At 53.9% G+C, this 19,763-nt stretch overlaps 2 protein-coding genes across 3 annotated transcripts; both read right to left on the reverse strand.

The window, feature by feature from the left end:
- Nucleotides 1–1,246: 1,246 nt before the first annotated feature.
- SLBP (stem-loop histone mRNA binding protein) lies at nucleotides 1,247–13,381 on the reverse strand. The gene is made up of 8 exons (XM_082611527.1): nucleotides 13,217–13,381; nucleotides 12,993–13,109; nucleotides 9,313–9,417; nucleotides 6,648–6,707; nucleotides 6,215–6,352; nucleotides 5,489–5,638; nucleotides 4,395–4,476; nucleotides 1,247–2,192 (listed from the first exon to the last, which is right to left on the reverse strand). The coding sequence occupies exons 1-8, from the start codon at nucleotides 13,273–13,275 to the stop codon at nucleotides 2,076–2,078; spliced, it is 828 nt and encodes a 275-aa protein (XP_082467653.1). The 5' UTR covers nucleotides 13,276–13,381; the 3' UTR covers nucleotides 1,247–2,075.
- Nucleotides 13,382–14,629: 1,248 nt separating this feature from the next.
- TMEM129 (transmembrane protein 129, E3 ubiquitin ligase) lies at nucleotides 14,630–19,734 on the reverse strand. Of its 2 annotated transcripts, none has more exons than XM_082611525.1 (4): nucleotides 19,432–19,734; nucleotides 17,208–17,682; nucleotides 16,349–16,508; nucleotides 14,630–16,226 (listed from the first exon to the last, which is right to left on the reverse strand). In XM_082611525.1, the coding sequence occupies exons 1-4, from the start codon at nucleotides 19,634–19,636 to the stop codon at nucleotides 15,978–15,980; spliced, it is 1,089 nt and encodes a 362-aa protein (XP_082467651.1). In that variant the 5' UTR covers nucleotides 19,637–19,734; the 3' UTR covers nucleotides 14,630–15,977. The 2 variants fall into 2 exon arrangements, with proteins under 2 accessions (XP_082467651.1, XP_082467652.1); XM_082611526.1 differs by lacking the exon at nucleotides 19,432–19,734 and adding an exon at nucleotides 19,268–19,425.
- Between the last annotated feature and the right edge of the window lie 29 nt (nucleotides 19,735–19,763).

Here is a 19,763-nt window from a genome sequence, read left to right on the forward strand (position 1 = left end):
CCGGCATCCTCTGGGTTTGATCTTTGCTCTGAAGCCGTTTCTTCATATTCACCTTGTTTGCCACCCAGGAAGGTGGACATAACTGAGACCACAAAGGGCTCCCCCACACCCCGCAATAAACAGTCCTTCCCTCTTGTGTTCTCACCTCTCCGAACGAGCCGTGGGAAGTCAGAGGCAGCTCCGAGGGTCTGCCTGGAAACCCTACCGGCCCATCCAAACCATAGATCAGTGTTTTCCACCACCCTGTGCACAACAGGGCTGCCAGCGGTCACTATGCAGCAGGGGTGCACTTTGCTTCAGTTCCCAGTGTTCTCACCCATCCTGGGCAGCCTCCTCCAGGCCCTGAGGTGTCCCCGCCCCCCCCCCCCCCCCACAGCTCTTGTCTTTCTCTAACAGGCTCCAGCCCATGCCAGCTGCCAAGCCTCTCCCATGTCTGAGCACTGCTGGGGTTCTGTACACCATATTCCTACCCCAGGGCCTTTGCACTTGCTGCCCTCTGGGGTGAATGCCCCCACCCCGTCCCGGCAGCACATCTCTGCTCACCCACCACCTAATAGGGCATCTCCCAACCGCCCCCTGCCCTACTTCGCTGCCCTCCTACCTGTGAGTGCAGACTTCGGGGCACCCTGTCTCCTGTGTGTCCCAACATCCACGAGGCTGCCTGACATACTACGAGCTCAACACATGTGTGAAGCCAACAGGAAGGGCTTCTGGCCTTTCAAAGCACCTTGAACAAAGTGACCGATGCCCACCCCCTGCTTAAAGGGAGCTCAGCATCACTTCCAAGGGGGTGTCCACAGGGCACAAGCTGCCAGGGGCTACACACGCCGCTGTGGGTGGGGCAGCCCCTCAGGCGGGCCCTCGGCTCTGGCATGGACTGCCCGGCCCTGGTCTGTCTCGGGACACAGGGAAAGGCCCTGTCACCCCAGCTGCCAACCAAGCAGCAAACCGAGGCCTCTGGCTTCCTAGTAAGTCTGTGGGCACACACTCCCTTCAACCAGGAAAGCCTGGGTCCAGGGAGAGCACACACCGGGCCCACCGCTGACACCAGGTCTGGACCCGGCTCCAGCCCGACCAAGACCCCAGGCCAGAGCTGCAAACCTATCAAAGTGTGGTGCTCCTCGCCAGGCGGGGCGGGGCAGGACGACAAGCCCGGGCACGACTCCCCCACCACTGCGTGCCACCCTCCCTGGGCACAAGCCAAGGGCAGGAATCACCACCGCAGGCAGCCTATCTGGCAACGTAGTAAGTCAGTTAAAGAAGGTCCTTTTTATTTTTGCAATGTCATTCCATACAAAAGCCATAGAAACATAACAGTCTTAACAAGAAGTTTACAATTGAATATTTGAACAGAAAATCTGTACACATTATCATTTACAGCAATTGTACACGGAAAATTAATTGACTATAAAAAAGATGTTCTTTCTAAATCCTTCTGCTGTCTTAACTCTTGGAGTAGTATAGGTAGAAGGGCTACTTAGCGCTATTTACAAGTACCAAATTAAGACCATATAACTTACATAAACCCCATTAACCTACCAACTCAATTTAATATCTGACTATTCAGTGCTCTGTACGAGGAAAAAAACCCATCTTGACATACTGACAAATGGCCCAAACCCTAACCCTTTCCATAAAGATATTAAAGGTATCTGATTATGAGAATACTCAGCCAGATACCATTAAAGAAAGCCCCGTGAACATATGCTTAAACCCAAACCAGCCCTCTGACAAGTAGCAATTAATGCCTAAAAAACTTGTGGAAAACCAGTTACGGTACACTTGTCAGACCTACTTCAAGGATGCGGAGATTAAGCAATTAAGATTGTTGCAAGATTGCCTCGAGTTCAATTTTCCTCGGATTTAGTTCCATTTACAATTTAAAACATGCAAAATACATTCCCTATACACAAAATTAACGTTTCTTAAGAAAATAAGGCAAGAACATCAATTCACCAAGAGACTGTACACTGTGAACAGAAACCCCCAGTTACAAAGGCAGGCAGGACGCATGCTCGGTGGCCACCCCGCCCGTGGAGGCAGCGCTGCTCCCAGGGGCCTCCAGGTGGCGCCGGTTAGCTCATGGCTGAGAAGTCTTTCAAGGGTTCAGTTAAACAGGCTTCCAAGTCAAACTCATCCCCCGCCTGGCAGTCCACGTGTCTAACTTTCGTAGGGGTGCCACAGTACATGTCCTAGAAAACAGAAGCACGGTCACAGCCGGTCCCTCGGGCACATTGGACTTGCTGCTGGAGGCGCTGAGCAGGGCCGCTCCCCCTCTGGCGGCTGAGCGCCTCCCAGGAACGCAGGACACGCCCGGGAGAACATCCAGTAGATACCGCCAAGCTTCACTTCAGCTGGATCTGTCAAACTCCCACCCCCCGCCCCCGCCCCATTAGTGACCAAGTGACCTTTAAGGCCCCTGAGCCACAGCCGCTCACGCCTAACAGGAGCCACTGTGTGGACGGGATGCACCACTGTGTGGACGGGACGCGCCACCGTGGCTTGTAAAGCAGAATCACGTCGCACCGCCGAGCGCTCGGCACTGGCGCTGAGGACCGCCCCACCTAACCCCCAAAACGGGGGCCAGAGGGTTCAACCTGAATCTAATCCTCAAGGAGACAGTATGACAACTCCCAACTGAGGAACATCCTGCTTCGTAAAAACGGGCCTGAACCCTTCCAAAGAGGTCAACGTCGTGGGGGAAAAGCAGGAAGACTATTCTAAACTAAAGGAAATTTAAGAGACACGGCAATTAAACGTGTAATCCTTGATGAAATTCTGGGCCAAAAAAGAGAAAAAAAGACCTGTGACGAGGACATTACTGGGACAGCAGGAAACCTGAGCGCGGCCTGGTTACGAGGTTCCGTGAGCATGACAGTGACACTGGGGTAGCGGCCAGTGCTCAGCAGCGAGCGCACTGCCCCCCAGTGCCTCGGGCTCAAGCAGTGCAGGCCCAAGCCGGGGGGCTCTGCTTCGCCACCCAGCCTGCTCTCCTGTCCCCCGAACGTCCCGCTGGCTCCCACCTCTCCTCGGTGCCGCAGGACCTCCCGTCGGGACCGCTGCCTCTGATCTTCAGGGCCTGGCCCCCGACCCACCCGTGCAGTCGCCGCCCCCTAACTTCTGTGACCACGAGCGGCACACTCAGAATCGGCTCTTGAGCTGGGACAACGGTCACTCTTAATCCACACCGAGGACACCACCCACTGAGATGGTCATGGGTTTTAGTCCTGCCTGTGTGTAAATGTCCACAGAACTAGGATAATCCTATGGTTAAGTACCCTGTTTTTATTTATCTTGACGATTTTCCACGTTATTAGTCTTCAAAAACAATCTGCAGTAGCTGTATTCCTTATGAATGTAATTTTGTCATTCCTCTCTTTTGGACATTAGTGTTACTTTTTTTTTTTTTTTTTTGCCCACGCGGCTTGCAGGATCTTAGCTCCCCGATCAGGGATTGAACCTGAGCCCCCTGCAGTGGAAGCACTGAGTCCTGACCACTGGACCAGCAGGGGAGTCCCTGTGTTACTTCTAACGCCTCGAATAGTCACAAAGAGTACGTGGGATGCAGATGGTCCCCACGGCTGGAAGGACACGTCCCAGGCTTATCAGGGTGACACAGATGGAAGGCAGGCAGGAAAAAGCAACTATGCACTTTTATTTTATATGCTCCTAACCTGTTCAAATACAGTACAGGTTTATCTTCTATAAAGCATGAGTTTTTCAAACAAATATTTATGAGTTCTAGTTTTTAACCTATTTTTTAAATTTATGTGCAAAATATTTCCACATGTAAATATTGGGGCCAACTCCTTTAAAATAACAAAGGGATCCTTTTACTGTAAACTGCTGCTGTGTATTTGGCTTGTATAAGTGCAGAGAAGTCTGGAAGAACGTGCACCCAACCAGTAACTAGAGAATTAGAGACGAGGCAATTCTGTACGTCGTTTTTCATCTTTGGAGGTTTTTTTCTTCCGAAAACATGTAATTTTTTAAAATTGGCAAATGTGGGGAAACCCCTAGGCCCAAAGCATTCCTCCACTTATAACAACTAGCAGATGATTCCCTATACTAGCAATTCACCAGAACAAACTAGACAGCCTAAAATTAAAAAGTGACAAAGCCTGTGAACCAGAGAAGAAAAGGCCTTTTACTTTTAAATGAAAATGGTGGTACTGATTAGTTGATTAAACCCAAAATCTAAAATAAGGCCACTACCTACAAACTCCATCAAATCTGACATTTCAATAAAGTCAGAGAAAGGGGTAAGGAGCCCCTTTTTCATAAGCATCAGAATCAAATTTCAGCGTAAACTTCAGTTTTCAGAGGGGCATACGTTGTCAACAATTAACGTGTAACACTCACGCGGAGAGACAAAACCAAGGAAAGGTACTTACGAAGTTATCCTGAGAGCTCGTCTGGGACTCAGAGCTGCTCTCCACAGATTCCGTCTCCATCTCCCCGAGGTCCACAGGACGTCTGTGCGGTCAGAACAAGCACATCAGTCACCATGGAACAGAGCCAGAAGGCAAACGCCACCACAGCCACGTTGCCCGTGAGTGCTAACACGCACCTCCTCTGCTCCCTGAGGGACCCACCAGCTTTCAGCAACTCCCCGTGTGCCAGACGGACCCTCTGCCCGATCACCTCGCAGAGGTAAAGCAGCCACTGCAGGCAAACAGGTCCACCCGGCCCGGAGCGCACAACCACCTGCCCACTCTTGCCTACGGCCCACTATCTGTACACACCCACAGGCATCCTTCTAAGTAGGAGCGTCAATAATAGAGCCCAGTTCTGGGGGGAGACAGACACCGTGACAAGCCATACTACACATCATCACTCATCTGTCCAATTTCCTACCCATAGAGAGAATGGGACAATAGTGACACAGGGAAAAAAATCAGTGTGTGTCTATGAGGCCAAACTTCTTTCTAATAAATTTCCCCAGCACAAAGCAGAAACTCCAACACCTGAATGAATAACTGTGTCTCTGAGGGCGGGAGAGGCTCAGGTCGAGGGAGCTGAGAAGAGAGGCCGCACAGACAGTCTCTCCGCCTCCTCGCTCAACCAGCATCCTGACCACGTGGCAGAAACTCAGGCCTGAGATCTTTCCAACTAGACACAGTTTAAAAAGATAAAAGCCTTCCTTAGATTTAAAAAAAGACCTTTCACGTTTATAGCTCAACATAAATTACTCACATGCTTTTTAAAATGTTATCTTAAAAACAAACAAACCCCACATATCTCTAGGTTTCCTAAGATGAGTTTGTCTGAGCTACAGAGAGTAAAGTCAGCCCAGGAAGCACACCTCTCCCTCCAGCCTCTCCCAGAGCCCACCTAGCCAGCTTTACACACGCGTGCAGAGAAAACACACACACGAAGCTGTGACCACAGGCAGACGTTATGCACGATAACCTGCCACAGTGACAGAGCCACTGCGATCACCGCCCGAACTGCAGACACAGAGGACGAGAATGCAATAAAGACATACATTTCTTGCAAATCACATCCTTCTTCTGCTGGAGGATCCCAAAAATGCAGAGCCACCTTCCAGAGTTTGATCTGCTGGTCCCACGAGCGTCGACTATACTTCTTGAATTTGTTGGGGGTTTTGGGATGAATGCCAGGCTGTCGAAGGTGCCTACCGGGAGAGGGATTATCCTGTCACACACCATCCACATTTGCAGGTGAGCTTAAAAGCACTACCTGTCTGCCTCTGCTTCCCTTCACAATCCATGCCCCAGAACAGGACATCTGCACTTCAATCCTGCCAAGCAGCTGGTATACTCTCTAAAGCTCCCTTTGTATCGTTGTGTGCGTGGGGGGAGGGGGGATGCTGCTTATTACACAAAACGGGGCAATACTCATATCTTTCTCTAATGAAATCTTTACAATCTGCAACTTGAACTTTACTTTTCCCCATCATGTACTTTAATAATCTTACATTTACAAGACAGCTATGAGTCCTGAGACATGAAATGTCATCTAACGTTCTAAATTATGAAAATGTTATTTATCTTCACGTCCTTGGTTTCTCAGTCACCAACCCATTCTTCTTTATTTATGTAAGTGACTGAAAGTCATTAATAATTAATAATACACTTAATAATACACTTCCTAGCAGAACTAGACCCAGAGTCAGATTTACCACCAAAGCAACTCTTTAGACGGCAATGCCACATGACTTGACCAGGACATGCTGGCGAAACAAGACTACCTTGGGACTTCTTTAATATAGCGATCGTAGGCGATGGTGTTCTTCCCATAGTTGATCTGCTTCTGTCTCCTCATCAGGACACTTTCATCAGTCTCTAAGTCAGCTGGCAATGCTGACATAGACTCCTTCGAATCCGAACTGAAGAAAATGAAATGAACAGAACAAGCCTCACAATTAAGATCACTACATAAGAAAACGTTTAAACACAATAATGGAGTATTTGCCCTCTGGATTCCAAACCATATTAACCCCATGACAGTCCAGAATCTTTGAATATATGGGAATTTAGTACATGATAGACACATATTTCTAATCAGTGAAGAACAGAAAAACAGTAAATGCTATTGAGACACTTAACATCTCATGTTGTTTTTTTTTATTAATAAACTACAGGTCTACTAAATTAGAAAAGAAATAATTACACAGCATTTACCTTCCTGATGATGATTTTCTCTCTCTTCCAAAGTCATTTATGAGGAGTTTCCTTTTATATCTGAGAGCAAAGTAAATGTTGCTGTTTTTAAAAAGGTATAGAAATGAACACAATGCTTTTAGAGCTAAGAGAGAGCCACAGGGAACAAAGCCCCCTGAGAGTGTGGTCTGGTAAGTGGATTAAGTAACAGTAGGTGGCTTCTTTTATTTTCAACCTCCCTCAATCACCTTTGAGGCGAAGATAAAGGTTATGTGCCAAGATCATACAGGGTGCTTAAAACAACCAGGTTCTAAAAAAAAAAAAAAACTACTGCCGCCAGTTAAGTAGTGAGACCCAAACGACACAGAAATTTACATCCCTCTAACCCTGAAGCCTTTAGAAAAAAATAAACATGAGTTGAAATACAAAGCTTTTATTTCTAATACCACAATTACTTATTAATGAGATGTAAGCCTGTTGGGACCGCTCACCTTCTTGGAAAGACTGCACACCTTCCCCCCTCCCCCCATCCCTAGTGGATTTCACCAGGCATTTGCCTTCTATCACAGCAATGACCAACACCCAACTTTGCAAAAGTACGTCACCAAAAAAGCATAGTGCAATCTAACATGGAAACCGTGAACCACCTCTAGCTAGAAGCTCATGCAAGTGTCTAAAAGATGTCACGTATCACGGTGCCTCCTTCCAAATTCAAAATTCTCAACCTTCCCCAAGTTTCCTGGGGCATCCCAGTGAAGCCTGGATACCAGGAGATAATGAACCACCCCGTGAGAACTGCGAAATTAGTCCCTGAAATCATTTTCTGTAAGATTTCATTCCTTCTGGAGCCCCAGTTGAAAAGACTGGCTTCAGGTATGACTAAAACCCATTTTCAAATTTTCAGACCGCTGGTATGCAGTGTGTGCTAGCCTCCTTGACATACAGTGAGCTGAATTCTTTTTTTTTTTTTTTTTTTTTTTTTTGCGGTATGCGGGCCTCTCACTGCCGCGGCCTCTCCCGTTGCGGAGCACAGGCTCCGGACACACAGGCTCCGCGGCCATGGCTCGCGGGCCCAGCCGCTCCGCGGCACGTGGGATCCTCCGGGATCGGGGCACGAACCCGTGTCCCCTGCATCGGCAGGCGGACTCCCAACCACTGCGCCACCAGGGAAGCCCCAGTGAGCTGAATTCTTACCTCCCCCCTTCCTGGTGGGAAGTAAGACAGACCATCATCATCAAAAGCTCACATCACTTGGGTCTCATCAAAAGCAGCAGCTTTCCATCAGAAAGGATGTGATCCACAGAGCGGCCCAAAACAGTGCTCTGGACAAGATCAGGCCTGCTTTGCAAGGTAGGACGATTTTCAGAAAGGAACAAAGAAGGGTCCACCAACAGGAAGGTCAAGACAAACAGGGGTCTTCCTGCAGCACATAAGGGCTGCAGACAGTCCCCAGCAAGAGGTGACATTGGGGATCCAGATACACAAGGACATGATGAGAATTGTTATAACCCTTGTGAGCAGAACACAAAAACTGCATAGACCCAGTCAAACAGCCTACCGTTACAGCTGGGAAAAATCACGATCTATATAAACACGAGAACTCATTCAAAACACTGAAGCCCACGGCTGTCAGCTCCAGTTCACCCTTCTACCCAGGCATCCTACTCACCTACACACATGCATTCTAATGTCTGAAAGGAATTAAGTGGTCACAACCAACCCCCATGTGTGTCCGAGCCTTTCCAAAGAAGGCAGCTCTGGGCTTCCCTGGTGGCACATTGGTTGAGAGTCCACCTGCCGATGCAGGGGACACGGGTTCGTGCCCCGGTCTGGGAAGATCCCACAGGCCGCAGAGCGGCTGGGCCCGTGAGCCATGGCCGCTGGGCCTGCGTGTCCGGAGCCTGTGCTCCGCAACGGGAGAGACCACAACAGTGAGAGACCCGCGTACCGCAAAAAACAAACAAAAAAAAAAACAAAGAAGGCAGCTCTAAATACCATCGACCACTGCAGAGGGGGAGGAAGCGGTCTGGCCCTGCTTCCCTGCTGACAATGAGAACATATTTTCTCATCAGAATTAAGAACAGACTCTTGGTTCAATATACTTCAATTAATTTCGAGCCACAACATTTTAACTCAACGTTCATTCCCTGGGTTGGATGGCATCTATCAAAGGGAAGAAAGGCCCCAAAATACCAGGGAGAACGTAATCCAAGGGGGTGAGCAGTGGTGAAGGATGCATCATCTGAACTGTAATGAGCTGAGGAAGAGGAAGTGGCTTGGAGTTGAACTTGAATACACAGTTCTGAGTACGACTGCAAGGGGTTCACAGACCCCAAGTCAGGGACCCATCCCCGCACGCACTCTGGCATTTCTGAGCTGTTAGCAGCGCCACCTCCCACTTACTGCCACCCTGGAAGGACAGCCCCAAGACACCGGTTCTCAAATTTCAGTGAGCAGACTCATCTGAAGGGCTTAAGCCAGGGCTGGGCCCCACCCAGTTTCCCATCCAGCAGGCCTGGGGTGGGGCCTGAAAACCTGCATTTCTAACAAGTTCCCAGGAGCTGCTGATGTGGCTGGTCTGGGGGCCACCAGACTTTTAAAAACCACCACTCTAAGATATGCCACAAATTTAATATATAATTAAAAACACCAGAGATAACATTTCAAACTGGTCTGAAACGCATACCTTGCAATTTCTTTGTTAACTCTAGTCCTCATTTCATCTTCTTCAACTGCACTTGCCCAGTCTGAACATCTAGAACGGGGCTTAGGGCCTTCAGGAGTGGTAAAGCTGCAATAAAATGAAAACACGCATTTGAACCATGACACAACTTTCAGTTTCCTTTCAAATCGTGCATCAGGAAATGTTCTGAGGTTGTTTGGAGAGTGCCAAGAAAACAGGCTCCAGAGTAATCTCTGCTCCATAACTTACTAGCTCACCGAGTTCAGGCAATTCATCTGAAGCCTCCTGGGCTGTTTGTTAAACAACTTCTGTGTGCCAGTGCAGGGGAAAGGCAGACAAAATCAAGTTATCGTCAGCACCAAGAAGCGTACCTACCTAGTACAACTTCTTTTATTTCCAAAAAGAGGGGTTTTTTTTTTTAGGATTTAAAAAAAGATTTCAGCTAATACGTTTTTAGAGCTAAGCAGAGTGACCAGCACCTAATAAATGTGGCTACTATTTACTTCTAGATGCACACAATTAATGGTTCAGGATATATCACATCATAATTAAAATGGGGGGGGGATAAAAATGTACTTCAGAGTTCTTACTGCATTAGGACTTAGTCTACAGGTAAAAGTGCCCCCTAGAGTTGGGTTAAATTTAATCTAGAAGCTCAGTTCTATCTAGAGCTCAAGGAAATCTTTAGTCAAGTTCAGGCAATTTGAACTTGATGCCAAGAACTTTGGCAGTTAGAATTGTTGCTACATCTGTTAGTTAGAGATTAGATGTAAACTTACATTTTTACTTTTCCTCCTCAACTTTCTACTGGCCATCACTGGTCTATCAAAAGTGGAAACTAGGGCCTCCCTGGTGGCGCAGTGGTTGAGAGTCCGCCTGCCGATGCAGGGGATACGGGTTCGTGCCCCGGTCTGGGAGGATCCCATATGCCGCGGAGCGGCTGGGCCCGTGAGCCATGGCCGCTGAGCCTGTGCGTCCGGAGCCTGTGCTCCGCAACGGGAGAGGCCACAACAGTGAGAGGCCCGCGTACAGCTAAAAAAAAAAAAAAAAAAAAAAAAAAGTGGAAACTAACTTCAACTGCATCAATAAGCAACTTTATACATTCTAGCTGGAAACCCAATGGCATGCTTTGAAAATGCAACAGCAATAAAAAAGTAATCCCTTTGGGCTTCCCTGGTGGCGCAGTGGTTGAGAGTCCGCCTGCCCATGCAGGGGACGCGGGTTCATGCCCCGGTCCGGGAAGATCCCACATGCCGCGGAGCGGCTGGGCCCGTGAGCCATGGCCGCGGAGCCTGTGCTCCACAACAGGAGAGGCCACAACAGTGAGAAGCCCGCGTACCGCAAAAAAAAAAAAAAAAAAAAAAAAAACAAAAAAAAAAAACACACACACACAAAAAAGTAATCCCTTTATGTAATTATCATTTCTCTCCTTATAATTACTCCACCCAGAGAAACTCAAATTGGATCCGTAAAAATTTCCACAGTCTAAATATGGTTGGCAGGGTCTGAAATCAAATTAATGAACAAATTAAAATGACTCAATGACTGTATGGTAGATACAGAAGAGAACCAAATGGAGGCCTGTCTAGGGTTAGATGTCAACATCCTCATTAGTGTACCAAGAGATCCAGGTCTGGGTTTCCCGGCCGTGACAGATTCCTGAATTTCTAAAAGGTGCTTACAAACGACCTTTCACTCCATCTCATGTTTTGGTAGCTTGATAAAAACTACCTTGTGTGGAACTAAAATACATTTCTTAGATTAGGCAAATTATATTCACCAACTCACCCTATCTTAGGACAAGAGTACTTCTGGGAAAAGTGCTCCAGTAGAAAACAAAGCCTATTTTACACAATGAGCTAACGTCCCGCCAAAGGAACCAGTTCTTGCGCCCGTGATGTAAGTGGCTCCACTCACCATGCACCCCTGTGTACTCCCCGCTGTCACCACAGGGGGCTGTGGGAATAAAAGCACATGCACAGAAAGAATAGCAGGGGCAATGTGCCTAGGACAGGAGCATTCCTGTCAGAATAAGGAGGCCTATGGGATTGCTGTGAGCCAGAGGAGTACCCACAGGACACAAAGGAACGCAAAGCAATGTAAGGATTTAACACCTTGTCTTCAGCTAAAACAGAGACCACTGCAGGACTCAGAGCAGGATCTTAAAGATACCATTCGATCACCTGTTCTTCACATCTAGCCCTAGGGCTGTCAGGGCCTCTTCTCCATTCACATCTTTTCCCAGGTAATCTCAAATCCCAAATCTTTAAAAGCCATGTATATGCTAATTTAACATCTGCACCTCCCCGACCAGACTGTGAGATCCCATCCGCTATTTCCTCAACATCTTCTCTTTACTCATCTGAAAAGCTTCTTAAGCCTAATCACCAACTCCTTCCCCAGAGCACATCTGCTCCACCTCCATCCTCTTCATGGTGGCAAAAGATTCCACAAACGAGGAAGGTCTCCAGGCCTAAAAGCTAGAGTCACCCCTGAACTCCTCCCAGCACCCACCTCTAACCCATCAGTAAGTACTGGGCCTCCTGCCTTAAAAGTCCATCCGGAGCCACACACACTCCTCACCACCTGCACTGCTCCATCCTCACCAACCCCTTTCACTTGAACTTGGCAGCTGTCCCCCTCACCCTTTGCCCCCTTTGCCCTCCTCTCGTCGGTGCTCATACAGGCCCTGGGGGGGTGGCTCTCCTAGGGACCCCTCCCATCTCATCCCCGACAGAGGCCTTCCCTGACCACGCTGGCCTTCACCGGCCGCCCCCTGCGCGTGCTCTTCAGCCACTCCCTGTCTCTGACGTCCCTCATCTGACTCGCTGACCCACCCGTGTCGGGGTGCAAGCAGAACAAAAAAGAAATCTAGGTTGACATGGTATCTTGGCCTCCCCAAAACGCTGCTCAGCCTAGAAAACACTCAAGTAAGCGTGCAAACACGTAAATGCTGCGACCGAGACTCGTCAGAAGGCAAGTGCCTAGGGAGCGTCAGGGTGGAAAGAGGGACGTGGAGCTTAAGTCTTGGTTTGCATCCTGGCGCCCACCTTCCGTGACTCTTATGTTGACACCCAACTTTTCTGAGCTGACTCTTTTAAGGGTCAACCTAACTGCTCTGGAAAGTTCTAAGTTCGCGGTGACCCCCAATGCTATCCCTGGAACACAGTAGGGCTCGCTGACTGAGACTGAGCCCACTTTCTGTTGACATCCATCACTGAGACACCTCACCGTCGTACTGTGATGCACAGGGACCGGGACTAGTCAGGGGTGGTGAGGCAAAGGCACCCCGTCTAATCGGGGTAGTGAGGCAAGGGCACCCCAACTAGTCAAGGGTGCTGACCCAAGAGCGTCCCGACTAGTCAGGGGTAGTGAGGCAAAAGCACCCTAACTAGTCAGGGGTGGTGACCCAAGGGCGTCCCGACTAGTCAGGGGTAGTAAGGCAAAGGCACCCCAACTAGTCACGGGTGGTGAGGCAAAGGCACCCCGACTAGTCAAGGGTGGTGACCCAAAGGCATCCCCACTAATCACGGGTAGTGAGACAAAGGCACCCTGACTAACCAGAATTGTGACCCAAGGGCGCCCCGACTAGTCGAGAGTTGTTGGTGACCCACGGGTACCCCCTAGTCAGTCAGGTGCAGGGACACCGCCGCTCCAGACCCCGAAGGCCGCTCCGGGCCCACCTGTCGGGTCTGCGGTCGCCCGGCGGCCTCGAGGAGCCCTCGGCGTCCTCCGGCTTCCGGCGCCTCCCGTCGGCCGTGCGCTTGCGTCCGAGGCTCCATCTTGAGGCGGGCGGCGGGCTGGCGACGAGACACCACGTCAGGGTGGGGCGGCCCGGGACCCCCGCCCGGACCCCGCGCCCGCCGCTCTCCAGCCCGGGAGCTCCCCGCGCGCGGCCCGGCCTCACCTGGCGTCGCCGTCGCGGCGGCTCCCGCACCCGTGGGGACTTCGCAGCCGGCAGGCCATGGCGACGCGGCGGTTGGTATCGTGGGGGACTGGGGTCCGGCGGTGGGGGTGGCTGCGACAACGGCCACTTCCCCTCTTCGCGACGCAGACTGCGCGCGCCCCGCCCCCAACAGCCTTTATGGGCCGCCGCCCCGCCCCCCGGGCTCCCGCGCGCGCCGGGCCGGTCGAGACCATCGGGCCCGCGCCGGGGGGGAGCCGCTCGGAGGCGCGCGCCCCGCAGGCCGTCCAGGCCGGGACGGGAGCCGCGAAACAGCTGCCCCGCGTGCTGCCATCCGGGAAGCGAAGGGGCGCCGCCGGGCTGACTGAGGCGAGGTCCTCAAAAAAGGTTGCCCCCTCCGCCTTGGAAGCGGCCTGGTCGCCGCGACCCTCGGACGCTGATTGGCCGCGCCTTCGTGGGCGGGGATAGGGGTATTGGCGGGAGATTCGGACGCTGGCGACGCGGGCGCGCCAAGGGAACAAGGGACGCGTCTCCGATTGGCCCGGCCCCGGTTTCGGGCGCTCTCCGATTGGCCGGCTCGGCGGGGACTGTGTCCGCGCTGGCGGGAACCCGGAACCCGGAAGGGGAGGCAGCAGAACAATATCGGGCTGCAGTCTTCAGGCACGGAGAAGCGTGCGGTAACTCGCTGCCCGCGACTGATGCCCGGCGCCGCGAGCCTATGTGAAGTTCCCGCCGCTGAGCTCACTTCTGCCTCTTTCAGAACCGCCTCCTGCGCTAACCGCTCCCCCACCCCGCACACGGCCCACGGGCCCTCCGTGACCCCCACCGGGTACCCCACCCGGCGGGGCCCTGGGCCAGCCTCCACGCAATAAGTGGTGATGCTGTGTGCAAAAGAAGAGAAGGACTGAAGTCGAAAGAATATCAAAGATCTCCGGGATGTAGAAAATTCGAGACTACCTGTGTTTTTTAAATGGGTTGCATGTACCACTTTCTAAAAACTTTTGGGGGCCAGCAGCAATATAAGAGAGCAGGAAGCACGTGCCGTTGAGGAGCTCCCCGACCTGAGCTGCTCTCCTGGGCCACCCAGGCATCCCATGGGACACAGCGGAGGGCTCAAGGTTGGAGGCCTCGACCAGCAGGGCCCACCACCTTGGGCCACCAGTGTCCCCTGTACCTGGAGCACCTGCATGCTGACCCCCCTACAACCCTCAGGACCCTTCAACGAGGGTGCCCTGGAAATGGGCTTTCTGACCCCAGCTAGGAAATCAGAGGAAGATTCCCACATAGTCTGCCTCCCTTCTCTTATTCTGAGCAAAACATGCATATTAAAGCTGCCACTTCTAAGATGGCATCTCCCCAATTGTTACCAGAGCTTGAATATCAGGAAAAACAAAATATTCCAATCAAGAAAATATATAAACTCATAGTAACATTTTATTAAATAGTGTATCACTTCACTACAATAGATTTATCTTTATAAAACTAAGTAAGTTTCTTTTGTAGAAAAGATAACCCCAGGCCTGGCTCTCCCTTGCCAAGGTTTGAAGCTCCAGGCTGAGGCTGGGCACGGCTCCCGCCTGCCCCTCTGACCTTCATCTGTGGGCACCCCCAAGGACCACAAAGCTGGGCTTCTCGCTCCCAAATCCCTGGCTTTAGTGCAGCCTTGGGTGAGTTGGGCCAGCTGAGTCCATCTCCCCTGCTTAGAATGACCAGGTTTAGGTGGCTTAGGGCCTCTCCAACAGTCCCATCTGTCAAAGCTGTAACCAGGGACCTGGCACTTGCCTCCCTGCTCCCCTCCTGCACCAGCAGGAACTGTGAAGACGGCTGCCACTGTCTTGACTGCTGGGCACTTCCCTTCCTAAGTGGGTGGACCCTGCGGGGCTATGGCCAGCCCCGTGCTGAGTCCCAGTGAGCTTGTCATCCAGATGTAGGACGCTGCTGTGGAGCATGGTCTTCAACTCGGTGCCCTCACTAGCAGGAGTCTGAAACTTGGCCCTTTCCCTGGACTCGCAGGAGCGGCAGAAGGCACGTGGTTACAGGCCCCTCCAAGGGGTGGGCAGCCCCCACAAGCACGCGGCTAAGAGAACGGCAGCTGAAAGCAGCCAGCCCCTGATGGGAAGCCCAGGGTATCCCTGGGCAGGGAGCAGGCAGGGGCCACCCCCCTGGAGTGGGCCCTTGGCTGCCCACAATCACCAGGAGACCCTGGGCAGCGCTCTCACCCTCCACCAATGAGCTCTGCGCCAGGTCCTCAGAGCAGCCTCCATGGGGGGAGTGGAGGGTGCCGATGCCACAGGGCCAGCAGCCGGCTTGGGGACAGGAGCAGGATAGACTGCAATCTCGGGCAAATCCGAGTCTGTCGTGTAACTGACGAGCAGTTAAGGTTTATGTGCCCCATATGTTTAAGGCAAGTGGCTTAAGTTAGGGCCATCGGGGGCAGACGACGGGGTCTCCCAGAACACAGCTCAGGGGGCCCCAGAATGCTCTGGAGATGGACCCAACACCACGTTCTGCATGCCCAGCATCTACACCCTAATCAGAAGCACGAAGAGTGGGGGAGACAGAGGCGCTGAGGACCCATCCCGCTGCCACAGACAGAACTTCAACAGAAAACTTCTTTTTAAAACCAAAACCCCAGCCCTACTGCAGCCTCAGCCCTTCTGCACCGGTGAGTTGCCACACCGGGATGAGCCACCCATGACAGCCCAAACCAGGGCCCAGAGGTCCAACTACTCCCCAAGGCAGTGGCAGGGTCCCTCTGGCGGGCTCAGCGCACAGCGCACACGTCCAGGATGCAGAAGCGCGCACGGCAGGTGGGGCAGGGCACACGGCTGGCCAGCCAGGTGTCGGGGCGCTGCGGGTCCTGGCGGCTGGCGAACCACTTGCCCATGCAGGTGAGACACCACATGGGGCGGCAATAGCACTGCTGGCACTCGCCCTCGTCCGCCTCCTGGCAGGTCTTCACCAGCCTCACGCTGGCCCGGGTCTGCATGCAGCCGATGCACGCCTCCAGGTCCTGCAGGCGGCCCAGGCGGTCAGAGGGAGCCCTGCCAGGCCGCCCTGGGGGGCCCCCACCGCAGGAGACATGGTCCATGGGGGTCCAGCTGGGGAACCCGCCACCCCTGCCCAGCCCCATACCTGGCTGCTGGGGACCGAGTAGGCCGGGTTGACCTCCACCAGGGAGGCGAAGGTCTCCAGGAACAGGTCGCCCAAGCTCTGGTGGATGACCACGTTGGCCGCACTGCGGATGGGCGCCCGGAGCTTCTCACACAGCTCACCATACTCCGTGGAATTCAGCCTGCATGAGGTGTTTACTGCTGGGTGGGGACCACTGGGCGCATCTGCGGGGCAGGGCTGTGGTTCCCAGCGGGCCGGCAAGGACCCCGGGGGCGGGCAGAGAGGCCAAGGCTGCACCCCTGTGCCCAGGGCGCCCACGACCACACAGACGTGGCGGCTCAGGCACAGCCCAGCAGCCAGCAGAGAGGGCCCTGGGGCCGGAGCCCACAGACCCAAAGCTGCCCACTGGCCCCCAGCGACGTGGGAGGGCAGGAGGGTGTGAGGACTATAGCTGAGAAACAGAGAGCCTAGCCCTCGGCAGGTTCAGGCCCAGGGTGTGTCCCAGGAGGGGCAGCGCAGGCCAGCCGCAGCCTGAACTAGATGGGAACACCCGGGCTCGGGCCCAGGCCTCAGACCCGAGGGAGCCACCGAGCCTCTGTGCTACACAGCGACCCCAAACATCCCCCGTGTGCTCCCCCCCGACATGCTGTGGAAGGCGGCTTGGAGCAGGGTGTGCAGAAAGGGGAAGCGGAGAGTACCTGAGGGGGGCCGGGGGGATGGGGGCGCTGAGGGAGGGGCACGCTGGAGGGGCGGCTGATAGGACCAGCTCCCACCATCATCACCTCCTGGAGCAACTCAAAGACCAGAACTTGGGCGCTGGCTGGCCACCCCCACCCCAGCAACCCCAGCCTCACCCCCACCCAGCCGCAGGCCCGCCTACCTGATGTCGAAGGCCGGCACAGCAGGGTTGGCACTGGCCACGCGGATGGTAAGGAGCTGCACGGGCAGGTTCGAGTCTGGGGAGAGGTCGTGCTGCTGGGACTCCGTCACGGTCAGGTGCACGTCCTGCTGCTGGGCCACGCGTACACGGTACGTGGTCACCTTCATCACCCACGTGTCTGTCACAATCACACGGGCACCCGGCGCCCCCGTGGCAAACTTGTCGATCCGCCGGAACTCGGTGTCCACGGAGGAAGCGACGGCCCGCCAGCCTGACTGCGGGAGGGCATAGTGAGCCAGGGTGCGGGCCAGTGGGTGGTGGGCCCACCGGTCCCGGGACCAGTAGTAGATCAGGGTACAGGCGATGGTGGGCAGTGTCAATGCCAGCAGGAGGAAGACCCGCCAGGTCTCCGGGGCCTGGCTGGGGGAGTAGAGCCGCTTTTCTGAGGCTGCGAAGCACATGCCCACGTAGTAGCCTAAAAGGGACGGGGCGAGCCTCAGCAGAGGTTGGGACTGCCACACTCATCCTCCTCAGGTGGTACCCACCAAGGTCCACAGTGCTGTCCCTGACCCTCCGGGGGCGGGGGGGGGGCACACTTCCTTTAGTCCCCAGCCCTGGGCGTGGCCCTCTGCCCTAGTCGGCTCCCAGAGCAAGACCATGGTACCCCAAGGCAGGTGGGCCTTGCCCGCCTCTACAGCTGACTCACCTCAGTCCTTGCCCTGTCAGCAGAAAACATTTTTATCTTACTACTTTAGTTTTGTACAAATGACATATAACTACCAGAAATAAAACGAGAAAAACCTAGAAAAGCAAAAATAAATACAAGGATCTGGCGTCACCCAATGCAGAGCTTCCCACTGGCCCTCCTGGGGCCGGATCTTGGCCTCTGGACCCCACCTACTCTGAAGAGGCAGATCAGAGCAAGGGCCATCCCAGAACTGGGATGTCCTGCACCAGACAGTAAGCAAAGAATGACAGGAGCATGTCACAAGGACACAGGAGCCAGCTCCAGGGCTCCTGCTGGCCAGATGGGGGCCAATTTGCATGTCGAAATTAATGAAGCAGACAGTGACCTGCAGCACAGACTTGAAATTGCAAAAATAATAATAAATGTTGTTGATCAAGTTGATATGCTTTAAGTAACTCATCGTGTGGAAATAAATAACACATCTCTAAAGATCCAAAAGTATTTCAAAACAAATGAAAAAAAACAGACTCCTTGTCTGACCACAAGGCCAGGCTCCACCCCATTTCCTCCTCGAGTGGCCCCCATAAGTCACTCGGCTCACCTTCCAGTTTCCCTGTCCATCACAGGATGGTGGTGGCCCAGCCCCCCACAGCCTGGTGGGAAGATGCAGTTAGAGGCTCCATAAAGCTGCAGAAATCCTCAGTTCCCAGGGCGGAAACCCAACACACGACCCTCAGGAGAACCCAAACTCCTCGTGTGGGAAGCCGGCTGACAGGCATCCCTGCCCCCCTGGGGGCTCAGCAGAGCTCCCAGCTCACCACATCGGCCCTGCCTCTATGCTGGCGTGGCTTCTCCTCTGCCGCCTTCCACACAAAGCAGGCAGTCCCCACGCACAGGCCAGCCTCAGCCCAGCCCGCTCCTGGCCACTTTCCACGCCCTGCTGCCAGCTGGAAACCCCTCCCTGTGTCCACCGAGCTGCACATGCTGCTGGCCACCGCCACCGCCCTCCCAGACCTACTTCTGACCCCAAGTCCTCAAGCGAACCCCACCTAGTACCCCATCCAACCAGCCAACTTCCCAGAAGCCAGCTAGCACTTGGATCACAACCCAGTACAGCCCCTGACAACGTCTGAGCGTCCCCCGCCCCACACGCCTTCCCTGGCCTCTGCACTTGTGACACTCCCAACTGGCGTCACCGTCTGCCTGCCTTTCCCGCACCCACAGTCCAAGGACTGGGGCGGGTCACCCCTCTTTGCATCAGTTAACTCATGCCCCTCTCCTGGGAGCTACCCCCCATGTGACAGCTCACCACCCGCCCCAGTGAGCAAAGCACCCCTTCCCCCAGGGTTGAACCCGCCTTTCCGCCAGATACCTGCAAGAGGCAGCTACCGCCAGCACCGTTCTCACCATTCCTAGGAACACACGGGTGCTTGGCCCGCAGCCGCGGCTCTCCCGCACGGGTGCCCTCCGCCGTCCCTTCCCCCTCTGGGGTCCCGGAGCTCGGTCTCGAGCGCCGCCCACGCCCGCCGAGCTCACCTAGCGGCAACAGCGAGTGGCACAGCAGCGTGGCGGCCGTGCGGCGCAGGTGGTAGGGCACGAAGGCGGCGTCCTCGCTGCCCAGCCAGCCCGACAGCAGGTTCTGCACCGTGAGCCCGGCCGAGTGGAACTCGGTGGGAGTGAACACGAAGCACACGGCGAACACCACGTAGGCCAGCGTGAAGGTGACCTCGGGGCTGTCCATCGCGCCGCCGTCGCCTCCGGGACGCCGTCCCAGCGAGGCTCGCTGCCCCAGCGAGAACAGGCCGCGGCGTCCGGGTCCGGAAGACGCGGGGCGCTCTGGGAAATGGAGTCCCTACCCTCAGGCCACT

This window comes from Mesoplodon mirus (assembly GCF_964341445.2).
Source record: "Mesoplodon mirus genome assembly, chromosome: 2".
Lineage (NCBI taxonomy): Eukaryota > Metazoa > Chordata > Mammalia > Artiodactyla > Ziphiidae > Mesoplodon > Mesoplodon mirus.

Bases quoted from the DNA above. Each gene is read 5' to 3' on its own strand.
- SLBP (XM_082611527.1), bottom strand. From the start codon at position 13,275: ATGGCCTGCCGGCTGCGAAGTCCCCACGGGTGCGGGAGCCGCCGCGAC. The intron at 9,418-12,992 runs GTGGGCCCGGAG...ATTTTATTGCAG, and splicing joins GGCGACCGCAGACCCGACAG to CTTTACCACTCCTGAAGGCC. The intron at 4,477-5,488 runs GTATGTCTTTAT...CTGACCGCACAG, and splicing joins GGATGTGATTTGCAAGAAAT to ACGTCCTGTGGACCTCGGGG.
- TMEM129 (XM_082611525.1), bottom strand. From the start codon at position 19,636: ATGGACAGCCCCGAGGTCACCTTCACGCTGGCCTACGTGGTGTTCGCC. The intron at 17,683-19,431 runs GTGAGCTCGGCG...CGTCCCTTTTAG, and splicing joins CCACTCGCTGTTGCCGCTAG to GCTACTACGTGGGCATGTGC. The intron at 16,227-16,348 runs GTATGGGGCTGG...GGCCGCCTGCAG, and splicing joins ACTCGGTCCCCAGCAGCCAG to GACCTGGAGGCGTGCATCGG.